The following is a 12826-nucleotide window of genomic DNA, read 5'->3' as shown; positions in this document are numbered from 1 at the left end:
CCCTGGGCTAGGGAAGGGGGTCATTACACTGGGTCACTACGCCCCTGGGCGAGGGAAGGGGGTCATTACACTGGGTCACTACGCCCCTGGGCGAGGGAAGGGGATCATTACACTGGGTCAGTGTGCCCCTGGGCTAGGGAAGGGGGTCATTACACTGGGTCAGTGTGCCCCTGGGCGAGGGAAGGGGGTCATTACACTGGGTCACTACGCCCCTGGGCGAGGGAAGGGGGTCATTACACTGGGTCACTATGCCCCTGGGTTAGGGAAGAGGGTCATTACACTGGGTCACTATGCCCCTGGGCTAGGGAAGGGGGTCATTACACTGGGTCACTATGCCCCTGGGCGAGGGAAGGGGGTCATTACACTGGGTCACTATGCCCCTGGGCTAGGGAAGGGGGTCATTACACTGGGTCACTATGCCCCTGGGCTAGGGAAGGGGGTCATTACACTGGGTCACTACGCCCCTGGGCGAGGGAAGGGGGTCATTACACTGGGTCACTACGCCCCTGGGCGAGGGAAGGGTAGAAAACGGCCAGAGTTCCCACATCAGACCAGCTGCAAAGTGCATGTCTGTGGACACTGGGCGAGGATAGAATGCGGCCCAGCTGTGATGCCCTCCACGGTTAAATTCCCCGCCGACACTCACTCCCACCTAAGTGTGGCCAAATGCTGCCCAGAGAATGCATTATGGTGAGAGGCAGTGCCTTCAGGAAAGATGGAGAAAATGGAAAGGAAAATTAGAGCAGAACTAAACACGGGGTGGAGGGGGGGTGATATTCCTCTGCTGTGCGCCTCCCGTTAGCACCTCCAGGGGGCGGTAGCGGGGCACGAAAATGTTTTCACCTGAGGGGAGTGGCGGGGGGGCGAGGAACAGACCAGCCGGCTCCCATGAAATTGCGCGGGAGTTAGCGGTAGTGCCCTGCTTCGGTGAGGCTGCCGCGGTATTGTCATCGTCAGCCAGGCCGCACTCCGCTGGCGGTGTCCAATTTAAAGGGAAGGTGGGCGCTGCCATTTTGCACGTCCTCCAACTTACCGGTCCGGCCTCGGAGTCCATTTCTGCAGGGTCCATGCCGCGGTAACGCAGCCTGGCACTGCATTCGGTGCTGGGCTGTGGCCACGGCACTCTGCATCCCCGGTGGCCTCGTGCAGACCCATCAAAAGCCGTGAGGAGCTCGCAGCATCCTTCTTCTTTAACGAAATTGGGGTCGCTGCCCCTGGGAGGAAGTGGAGAGCAATGTCAGGCGCTCAATTCCTCTCGTGGAACGCGTCAACGGAGAGGCCGCGTATTGCTTCGACGTTCGCCCGGGTAGTGAACCCAATTTCGGTTATCGGGCGCAGGAAGTCCCGCCTTACGAGGGTTACCGACCCCAATTGGGGCGTCCCCGAATTTCGCCTCCAGAGTCCCTTCCTCACCACCTGTGCACTTTTGTTGTTCTGTTTTCCCATGACACAATCAGTGATTCGTATCCCCGCCCACTCCCCGTGTCTGTCACACTAATCCTGAGTCAGGAGCAGTGGGACATTAAGTAGCCCGCAGAATGACCCTAATAATTACAGGGCTCCAGGGTCATGGGGCCCAGAGCTTAGGCTTCATCTTGGATTATTTAAAGTCACACACAGTCTGAATAATCCGGGCGAGTCAACGAGGTGCGAAGGGTGGGGGTACAGGGGACTGCGCAGGGGGTGGGGGGGTGGGAGCAGTCAGAATGCGGGAGCTTTTACAGGTTAGCTTGTTGGGCGGGGGCAGAGGGGGAAGCACTCCTGCTCCTCCTGGCCCACACGCAGGGCCGTAAAGGCACTTGCCTGTTCCAGCCGGCCCTTCACACCTCCCATCAGTGGTCTTCCCAAGGCTTGCAGGTCTTAAAAATAAAAGAGCCGTTAAAATGTACGCCGCAGCCTCCTTAAAATATTTTAAGGGTCGACTCACCTCCTGAGAGCAGATTGGTTGCCTGACCCGCCTCCTGAGAGTGGATTGGTTGGCCGCCTCCTGAGAGCAGATTGGTTGCCTGACCCGCCTCCTGAAAGTGGATTGGTTGCCTGACCCGCCTCCTGAGAGCAGATTGGTTGCCTGACCCGCCTCCTAAGAGTGGATTGGTTGGCCGCCCCCTGACCCGCCTCCTGAGAGCGGATTGGTCACCCGCCCCCCAACCCCAACCCGCCTCCTGAGAGTGGGTTCGCTGCCCTCCGCTGACCTGTCTCTGTTAAAACTGGAGAAATACCACCTACACTGCCTCTGCAAGAACCTGCAAATCCCCCGGGAGGACAGATACACCAACGTCAGTGTTCTCGCTCAGGCCAACATCCCCAGCATCGAAGCACTGACCACACTCGACCAGCTCCGTTGGGCAGGCCACATAGTCTGCATGCCCAACACAAAACTCCCAAAGCAAGCGCTTTACTCGGAACTCCTACACGGCAAGCAAGCCCCAGGTGGGCAGAGGAAATGTTTCAAGGACACCCTCAAAGCCGCCCTGATAAAGTGCAACATCCCCACTGACACCTGGGAATCCCTGGCCCAAGACTGCCCTAAGTGGAGGAAGAGCATCCGGGAGGGCGCTGGGCACCTCGAGTCTCATCGCCGAGAGCATGCAGAAAACAAGCGCAGGCAGCGGAAGGAGCGTGCGGCAAACCAGACTCCCCGCCCACCCTTTCCTCCAACCACTGTCTGTCCCACCTGTGACAGAGACTGGAATTCCTGTATTGGACTGTTCAGTCACTTGAGAACTCACTTTTAGAGTGGAAGCAAGTCTTCCTCGATTTCGAGGGAGTGTCTATGATGATGATGATGGGTCATCCACCCCCCCCCCCAACTACACATGACTCCGCCCACTTCCTGGGAGGGGTTAAAATGACTCCCATTGGGTGCGGAGCTGAACTGGCAGTGACACCCATCGTGTGCACACCATGGCGGTTTTTAACGCATTGACCTTCCCACCTTTGTGCTCCACAGCTGAGTTGAGTGAGTTTAAAGGGCCAGTCCACGGTGACGCAGAGTGTTAATAAACCTGCCCTGTCTTTCCAGAGCTCGACGACATGAACGCCTGCAGCGATCCCAGAGCCCCTGAGCACGGAGGCAGGGCACCATCCCTCGCAGCGGGATTCTACGAGGGCACCCTGGTACGGTTCCACTGCCAGGACGGGTACAAGCTGAAGGGACCGCCAAAGGTGGAGTGCGAAAGGCAGGAGGATGGAACCCTAGCCTGGGAGCCCAGCTCCACTCCTTTGTGCCTCTCTGATTGTAAGTTGACGAGCAAGGGCAGCGGGAAGTTAGGGAGAGGGAAATCAGCTCAGCATTGCCAGCCAGTGACTCTTGCTGCAATGTGTGTCTGTGTATTTGTGAATCCCAGTGCTTAGTTTACATTTGTATGGCATTGCTACTTCTACTTACGTGAATCTGTACCCCTAGATCCCTTTGCTCCTCTACACAGTTTAAATTCTCATTTTCCAAGCAATTTTATGCCTCCTTATTCCAAAATGTACCACCTCATCTATATTTGAAATTCATTTGCCAATAACGTGCCAATTCTGCACGTTATTAATGTATTTTCTCCCAGTTATCCTCACCATTTACTATGGCCTCAATTTGGTGTTTGTATGATTTTAATGTGTGTGTATGTATGTTTGTGGGTGTGTATACGTTTGCGGGTGAGTGCAGGTGTGTGTATCTGCGTGTGTGTGTGAGAATCACAGAATCATAGAAATCTACAGCACGGAAGGAGGCCATTCGGCCCATCGTGTCCGCGCCGGCCAACCAAGAGCTATCCAGCCTATTCTCACTGTCCAGCTCTTGGTCCGTAGCCCTGTAGGTTACGACACTTTAAGTGCACATCCAAGTGCTTTTAAAATGTGGTGAGGGTTTCTGCCTCTATCACCCTTTCATGCAGTGAGTTCCAGACCCCCACCACTCTCTGGGTGAAAAAGATTCTCCTCAAGTCCCCTCTAAATCTCCCCCCAATTACTTTAAATCTATGCCCCTGGTTGTTGACCCCTCTGCTAAGGGAAAAAGGCCCTTCCTATTCACTCTATCCAGGCTCCTCATAATTTTATACACCTCAATGCAGTCTCCCATCAGCCTGCTCTATTTCAAAGAAAACAAACCCAGCCGATCCAATCTTTCCTCATAGCTAAAATTCTCCAGTCCAGGCAACATCTCCGTAAATCTCCTCTGTACCCTCCCTAGTGCAATCATATCTCTCCTGTAATGTGGTGACCAGAACAGCATGCAGTACTCCAGCTGTGGCCTAACCAGTGTTTTATACAGTTCAAGCATAACCTCCCTGCTCTTATATTCTATGCCTAGGCTAATAAAGGCAAGTATCACATATGCCTGCCTAACCACCTTATCTACCTGGCCTGCTGCCTTCAGGGATCTGTGGACATGCACTCCAAGGTCCCTTTGTTCCTCTACACTTCTCAGTGTCCTACCATTTAATGTGCATCCCCTTGCCTTGTGAGCCTTCCCCAAATGCATTACCTCACACTTCTTCGGATTGAATTCCATTTTCCATTATTCAGCCCATGTGACCAGCTAATTGATATAGAAACACAGAAATTTACAGCGCAGAAGGAGGCCATTTCGGCCCATCGTGTCCGCGCCGGCCAACAAAGAGCCACACGGCCCTCGGTCAGCTGCCCTGAAGGTTATATATAAACTTCTGAACAATGGTGGAAAGGTAAAGCCCAACTAGTCCACCTCACACAACCGCGACACCCCATGTATCGCAGCATTTTACACTCCACCCCATCCGGTGCCTGCGATCTCCTGGGAGAGGCAAATATATATATCTTCCTGCAGTCTACAGCTTTCTTCTTCATTATCAACCACACAGCCAATTTTTGTATCATCTGCAAACTTTTTAATCATACCCCCCTACCTTCAGGTCTAAATCATTGATAAATACCACAAAAAGCAAGCGACCTAGTACTGAGCCCTACAGAACTCCACTGGAAACATCCTTCCAGTCACTAAAACACCCTTTGACTATTAATACAAAAGGAAATTAATGCAGAGGCTGGAATCTGAAATAAAAACAGAGAATGCTGGAAATCTCAGCGGGTCAGGCAGCATCTGGAAAGAAAAACAGAGTTAGTGTTTCGGGTCGACGACCCTTTTTGAGAACTGCAAAATGTTCGAAAAGAGCACATTCTGACGCACTGAAAGGGGGAGGGGAAGAAAGGACAAAAGGGAAGGTCTGTGATAGGGTGGAAGGCAGGAGAGATTAGAGACACAAAAGGGATGATGGGCCAAATTGAAATGGTAATGATAGAGGTTAGAAAAAGGTTGATCTGGATAGGGTGTGAATAGCGGAATAATGACCAGCTGCCATTATAGACAAAGAGAGAAAAGAGAAGAAAAAAAACAAGATGGTGGGTGGGGGGGGCGCTGGTGAAGGGAGCCAAAGATGGCCAGAGGTTATGGTCTGAAATTGTTGAATTCGATGTTGAGTCCAGAGGCTGTAAAGTGCCTAATCGAAAGATGAGGTGCTGTTCCTCGAGCTTGTGTTGAACTTCATTGGAACAGTGGCGGAGTCCGAGGATGGAGATATCAGAGTGGGAGTGGAGTGGGGAATTAAACTGACAGGCGACCGGAAACTCAGGGTCACACTTGCGGACTGAACGGAGGTGTTCAGCAAAGCTGTGCTTGGTCTCCCCAATGTAGAGGAGACCACATCGGGAGCAGTGAATACAGTTTACTAAATTGAAATAAGTACAAATAAATCGCTGTTTCCCCTGGAAGGAGTATTTGGAGCCCTGGATAATGGGAAGGGAGGAGATAAAAGGGCAGGTGTTGCATCTCCTGCACTTGCACGGGAAGGTGCCGTGGGAAGGGGAGGGGGTTCTGGGGGTGACAATGGAGCATGTATGTGTGAGTGTGTGTGAGTTTGTGTATATGTATGTGTGAGTGTGGGTGTGAGTGCGTGTATGTGTGTGTGAATGTATGTGTGTGTGTGTATCTATGTGTGTGTGTATATGTATGTGAGATAAGGGAAGTGGTCCACGTTGTCCAGGGCCGCGCCGTGGATCTTGATGACTGGGGGGCAGTGCTGTGCGGTGAGGACAGGCTGGTGGAGGACCTTTGTCTTACCGATGTTTAGCGTAAGGCCCATGCTTTCATACGCCTCGGTAAAAGACTATGTCCTGGAGGTCAGCCTCTGTGTGCACAGACGCAGGCGTCGTCCGCGTACTGTAGCTCGACGACAGAGATTGGAGTAGGAGCAGGCATTGACGACGAGATCCAACACCGCCTCCAGTGCACCAGTGCAGCCTTCGGTCGCCTGAGGAAAAGAGTGTTTGAAGACGAGGCCCTCAAAACTGTCACCAAGCTCGTGGTCTACAGGGCCATAGTAATACCTGCCCTCCTGTATGGCTCATAGATGTGGACCATGTACAGTAGGCACCTCAAGTCGCTGGAGAAATACCACCAGCGATGTCTCCGCAAGATCCTACAAATCTCCTGGAAGGACAGACGCACAAACATTAGCGTCCTCGTCCAGGCCAATATCCCCAGCATTGAAGCACTGACTACACTCGATCAGCTCCGCTGGGCAGGCCACATGGTTCGCATGCCAGACACGAGACTCACAAAGCAAGCGCTCTACTTGGAACTCGTCCACGGCAAACGAGCCAAAGGCGGGCAGAGAAAATGTTACAAGGACACCCTCAAAGCCTACCTGATAAAGTGCGACATCCCCACTGATACCTGGGAGTACCTGGCCAAAGACCGCCCTAAGTGGAGGATGTGCGTCCGGGAGGGCGCTGACCTCGAGTATCATCGCCGACAGCGTGCAGAAATCAAGCGCAGGCAGCAGAAGGAGCATGCAGCAAACCAGGCTCTCTGCCCACCTTTCCCCTCAACCACTATCTGTTCCACCTGTGACGGAGACTATGATTCTCGTATTGGACTGTACAGCCACCGAAGAACTCATGCTAAGAGTGGAAGCAAGTCTTCCTCGATCCCGAGGGATTGCCTATGATGATGTATGTGAGTATGTGTGAGTGTTTGTGTGTCTCTGTGAGTGTGTCTGTGTGTGCGAGTGTATGCGTGTATATGAGTGTGTGTGTGACCAGATTAGTGAGTGTGTGTGTGAGTGTGCCTACATGAGTGTATGCATGTGTGAGTGTGTGTGTCAGTGTATGTGTGTGAGTGTGTGTGTGAGTGGGTCTGTGTGTGTGAGTATGTGTATGTTTGTGTGTTAGTGTTTGTGTGTCTGTCTATGTGTGTAAGTGAATGAGTGTGTGAGTGTGTGTGCATGTCTGTCTGTGAGTGTGTGTGTGAGTGTGAGCGAGAGTGTGTGAGTGGGCGTGTGTGTGCATGTCTGTGAGTGTGTGAGCGAGAGTGTGAGTGTGTGTGTGTGTATGTGTGTGAGTGTGTCTCTGTGTGTGAGTGTGTCATTGTGTGTGAATATGAGTGAGTATGCATGTGTGTCTCAGTGTGAGCGTGTGTGAATGTGTCTTGTGTGTGTGTATGAGTGAGTGAGTGTGTGTGTGTCTGTGTGTCCATGTGTGACCGATTGGATAATAAACTTGTGTTCAAGGAGCCTGTGTCTTGTATCTCCCACTGTAGCATAAGGGATGGTTTTCTAGACCAATATATTGAGGAACCAACTAGGGGGGAGGCCACCTTAGACTAGGTGTTGTGTAATGAGAGAGGATTAATTAGCAATCTCGTTGTGCGAGGCCCCTTGGGAAAGAGTAACCATAATATGGTGGAATTCTACATTAGGATGGAGAATGAAACAGTTAATTCAGAGACCATGGTCCAGAACTTAAAGAAGGGTAACTTTGAAGGTATGAGGCGTGAATTGGCTAGGATAGATTGGCGAATGATATTTAAGGGGTTGACTGTGGATGGGCAATGGCAGACATTTAGAGACCGCATGGATGAACGACAACAATCCCTGTCTGGCGTAAAAAATTTTTAAAATGGAAGGTGGCTCAACTGTCGCTATCAAGGGAAATCAGGGATAGTATTAAAGCCAAGGAAGTGGCATACAAATTGGCCAGAAATAGCAGTGAACCCAAGGACTGGGAGAAATGTAGAACTCAGCAGAGGAGGACAAAGGGTTTGATTAGGGCAGGGAAAATAGAGTACGAGAGGAAGCTTGCAGGGAACATTAAGACGGACTGCAAAAGTTTCTATAGATATGTAAAGAGAAAAAGGTTAGTAACGACAAACATAGGTCCGATGCAGTCAGAATCAGGGGAAGTCATAACGGGGAACAAAGAAATGGCAGACCAATTGAACAAGTACTTTGGTTCGGTATTCACTAAGGAGGACACAAACAACCTTCCGGATATAAAAGGGGTCAGAGGGTCTAGTAAGAAAGAGGAACTGAGGGAAATCCTTACTGGTCGGGAAATTGTTTTGGGGAAATTGATGGGATTGAAGGCCGATAAATCCCCAGGGCCTGATGGACTGCATCCCAGAGTACTTAAGGAGGTGGCCTTGGAAATAGCGGATGCATTGACAGTCATTTTCCAATATTCCATAGACTCTGGATCAGTTCCTATGGAGTGGAGGGTAGCCAGTGTAACCCCACTTTTTAAAAAAGGAGGGAGAGAGAAAACAGGGAATTATAGACCGGTCAGCCTGACATCGGTAGTGGGTAAAATGTTGGAATCAATTATTAAGGATGTCATAGCAGCGCATTTGGAAAGAGGTGACATGATAGGTGCAAGTCAGCATGGATTTGTGAAAGGGAAATCATGCTTGACAAATCTTCTGGAATTTTTTGAGGATGTTTCCAGTAGAGTGGACAAGGGAGAACCAGTTGATGTGGTGCATTTGGACTTTCAGAAGGCTTTTGACAAGGTCCCACACAAGAGATTAATGTGCAAAGTTAAAGCACATGGGATTGGGGGTAGTGTGCTGACGTGGATTGAGAACTGGTTGGCATTCAGGAAGCAAAGAGTAGGAGTAAATGGGTACTTTTCAGAATGGCAGGCAATGACTAGTGGGATACTGCAAGGTTCTGTGCTGGGGCCCCAGCTGTTTACATTGTACATTAATGATTTAGACGAGAGGATTAAATGTAGTATCTCCAAATTTGCGGATGACACTAAGTTGGGTGGCAGTGTGAGCTGCGAGGAGGATGCTATGAGGCTGCAGAGTGACTTGGATAGGTTAGGTGAATGGGCAAATGCAAGGCAGATGAAGTATAATGTGGATAAATGTAAGTTATCCACTTTGGTGGTAAAAACGGAGAGACAGACTATTATCTGAATGGTGACAGATTAGGAAAAGGGGAGATGCAACAAGACCTGGGTGTCATGGTACATCAGTCATTGAAGGCTGGCATGCAGGTACAGCAGGCGGTTAAGAAGGCAAATGGCATGTTGGCCTTCATAGCGAGGGAATTTGAGTACAGGGGCAGGGAAGTGTTACTACAGTTGTACAGGGCCTTGGTGAGGCCACACCTGGAGTATTGTGTACAGTTTTGGTCTCCTAACTTGAGGAAGGACATTCTTGGTATTGAGGAAGTGCAGCGAAGGTTCGCCAGACTGATTCCCGGGATGGCAGGACTGACATACCAAGATAGACTGGATCAACTGCGCTTGTATTCACTGGAGTTCAGAAGAATGAGAGGGGATCTCATCGAAACGTTTAAAATTCTGATGGGTTTAGACAGGTTAGATGCAGGAAGAATGTTCCCAATGTTGGTGAAATCCAGAACCAAGGGTCACAGTCTAAGGATAAGGGGTAAGCCATTTAGGACTGAGATGAGGAGAATTTTCTTCACCCAGAGAGTGGTGAACCTGTGGAAATCTCTACCACAGAAAGTAGTTGAGGCCAATTCACTAAATATATTCAAAAAGGAGTTAGATGAAGTCCTTACTACTCGGGGGATCAAAGGGTATGGCGAGAAAGCAGGAATGGGGTACTGAAGTTGCATGTTCAGCCATGAACTCATTGAATGGCGGTGCAGGCTAGAAGGGCCGAATGGCCTACCCCTGCACCTATTTTCTATGTTTCTATGTTTTCTAAACCAGTGCTCCAACAAGCAGGGGGAGGGCGATGAAGAAGAACAAACGGCCACCTGTCAGCCAGGAGACTTTGCAGTTCAGATGCAAATTAAATTCCATTTGCCAATCATCTACTAAAGTCTGTTAACATTTTCTCTTGTGTACCTTGCCTTCCTATGCAACTGCATATCACCTGCAAACAGGAGCATTGTCTTCTCGACACCTGATGTATTGTCCTGGAGTTCCCAAGGCTGGTCCTTGGGTCCCCCTGGTTACTGCCGTCTATTTGCAGTTCCTACCATTGATTGCTGCGCTTTCTTATTTACTCAGTTTGTTGTCCCATTCACAAGATTTATTTGTTGCAACTGCTTCTAGTAAACATAAGAACATAAGAAATAGGAGCAGTAGTAGGCCATACGGCCCCTTGAGCCTGCCCCACCATTCAATAAGATCATGGCTGATCATTGACCTCAACTCCACTTTCCCGCCCGATCTCCATATCTCTTGATACCCCTAGACTCCAAAAATCTATCTATCTCAGCCTTGAATATACTCAGAGATTCAGCATCCACAGCCCTCTGGGGCAGAGAATTCCAAAGATTCAAACCCTCTGAGTGAAGAAATTGCTGCTCAACTTTGTCATCAGTGGCTCAGTGGTAGCACTCTCACCTCTGAGTCAGAGGGCTGTCGGTTCAAGTCCCACTCCAGGAACTTGATCTCATAAATCTAGGCTGAATATTCAGGGGTGTTTACCATTTCGGAAGGATAGACAAACAGAAAAAGGAAGTGGGGTAGCTCTGTTAATAAAGGATGAGATCAATGCAGTAGTGAAAAATGATATTGGCTCAGAAGATCAAGATGTAGAGTCAGTTTGGGTGGAGATAAGAAATAAAAAGGTAGGAGTAGTCTACAGGCCCCTTAACAGTAGCTACACTGTAGGACAGAGTATAAATCAAGAAATAATGAATGCTTGTAAGAAAGGTACAGCAATAATCATAGGTGATTTTAATCTTTATATTGATTGGACAAATCAAATTGGCAAAGGTAGCCTTGAGGAAGAGTTCATAGAGTGTATTTGGGATGGTTTCTTAGAACAATATGTTGTGGAACCAACCAGGAGCAGACTATTTTACATCTGGTAATGTGTAGTGAGACTGGATTAATTAATGATCTCATAGCAAAGGATCCTCTTGGGAAGAGTGATCATAACATGGTAGAATTTCAAATTCAGTTGGGGGGTGAGAAAGCTAGGTCTCAAAATAGTGCCCTGCATTTCAATAAAAGTAATTACAAAGGTATGAAGGCAGAGTTGGCTAAAGTGGATTGGGAAAATGGATTAAAGGGTAAGATGGTAGATGAGCAGTAGCAAACATTTAAGGAGATATTTCATAACTCTCAGCAAAGATATATTCCAGTGAGAAATAAGAGAAGGATGAACCATCTGTGGCTAACTAAGGAAGTAAAGGATGGTATCAAATTGAAAACAAAGGCACACAATGTTGCGAAGAATAGTGGAAGGCCAGAGGATTGGGAATTTTTTAGAAACCAGCAAAGGACGACTAAAAAAAATAAGAGAAGATAGATTATGAGAGTAAATTAGCAAGAAATATAAAAACAGACAGTCAGAGCTTCTACAGGTATATAAAAAGGAAGAGAATAGCTAAAGTAAATGTTGGTCCCTTCGAGGATGAGACTGGGGAATTAATAATGGGAAACAGGGAAATGGCAGAGACTTTGAACAAATATTCTGTATCTGTCTTCACGGTAGAAGACATAAAAAGCATCTCAATAATTGATAATCAAGGGGTTATTGGGGGGGGAGGAGAAACTTAAAACAATCACTATCACTAGAGAAAAAGTACTAGGCAAACTAATGGGACCTGATGGCATGCATCCTAGGGTCTTAAAAGAAGTGGCAGCTGAGATAGTGGATGCATTGTAATCTACCAAAATTCCCTGGATTCTGGAGAGGTTCCAGCAGACTAGAAAACCGCAAATGTAACACCCCTATTTAAGAAATGAGGGAGACAAAAAGCAGGAAACTATAGACCGGTTAGCCGAACATCTGTCGTTGTGAAAAGCTGGAGACCATTATTAAGGAAGCAGTAGCAGGACATTTGGAAAAGCAAAATACAGTCAAGCAGAGTCAGCATGGTTTTATGAAAGGGAAATCATGTTTGAAAAATTTGCTGGAGTTCTTTGAGAATGTAACGGGCTGGGTGGATAAAGGGGAATCAGTAGATAGCGTATATTTGGATTTCCAGAAGGCATTCGATAAGGTGCCACATAAAAGGTTACTGCACAAGATAAGAACTCATGGGGTTGGGGGTAATATATTAGCATGGACAGAGGATTAGCTAACCTACAGAAAACAGAGAGGCGGGTTAAATGGGTCATTTTCAGGTTGGCAAACAGTAACTAGTGGGGTGCCGCAGGGATCAGTGCTGGGTCCTCAACTATTTATAATCTATATTAATGTCTTGGATGAAGGGACCGAGTGAAATGTAACCAAATCTGCTGCTGATACAACGATGGGTGGGAAATTGTGTGGAGGATGCAAAGAATCTACAAAAGGACATAGATAGGCTAAGTGAGTGGGCAAAAATCTGGCAGATGGAGTATAATGTGGGAAAATGTGAGGTTATCCACTTTGGTAGGAAAAATAAAAAAGCAAATTATTATTTAAATGGGGCGAGATTACCAAATGCTGCAGTGCAGAGGGACCTGGGGATCCTTGTACATGAAACACAAAAAGTTAGTATGCAGTTACAGCAAGTGATCAGGAAGGCAAATGGAATGTTGGCCTTTATTGCAAGGGGATAGAGTATAAAAGCAGGGAAGTCCTGCTACAACTGTTGGTGAA

At 48.5% G+C, this 12826-nt stretch overlaps 1 protein-coding gene across 1 annotated transcript in view; it reads left to right on the top strand.

Annotated features, from left to right (window-relative positions):
• Positions 1 to 12826, top strand: part of susd4 (sushi domain containing 4) — a 247139-nt gene that overhangs the window by 157274 nt on the left and 77039 nt on the right. The window contains exon 5 of the mRNA XM_070884571.1: positions 3023 to 3238. Within this exon, the coding sequence (XP_070740672.1) occupies positions 3023 to 3238 (216 nt within the window). The remainder of the gene's footprint in view (positions 1 to 3022; positions 3239 to 12826) is intronic.

This window comes from Pristiophorus japonicus, chromosome 7 (assembly GCF_044704955.1).
Source record: "Pristiophorus japonicus isolate sPriJap1 chromosome 7, sPriJap1.hap1, whole genome shotgun sequence".
In the NCBI taxonomy this organism is placed as follows: domain Eukaryota; kingdom Metazoa; phylum Chordata; class Chondrichthyes; family Pristiophoridae; genus Pristiophorus; species Pristiophorus japonicus.
Note: the sequence above shows the minus strand (reverse complement) of the source record. Positions and strands in the feature narration are given on the sequence as shown.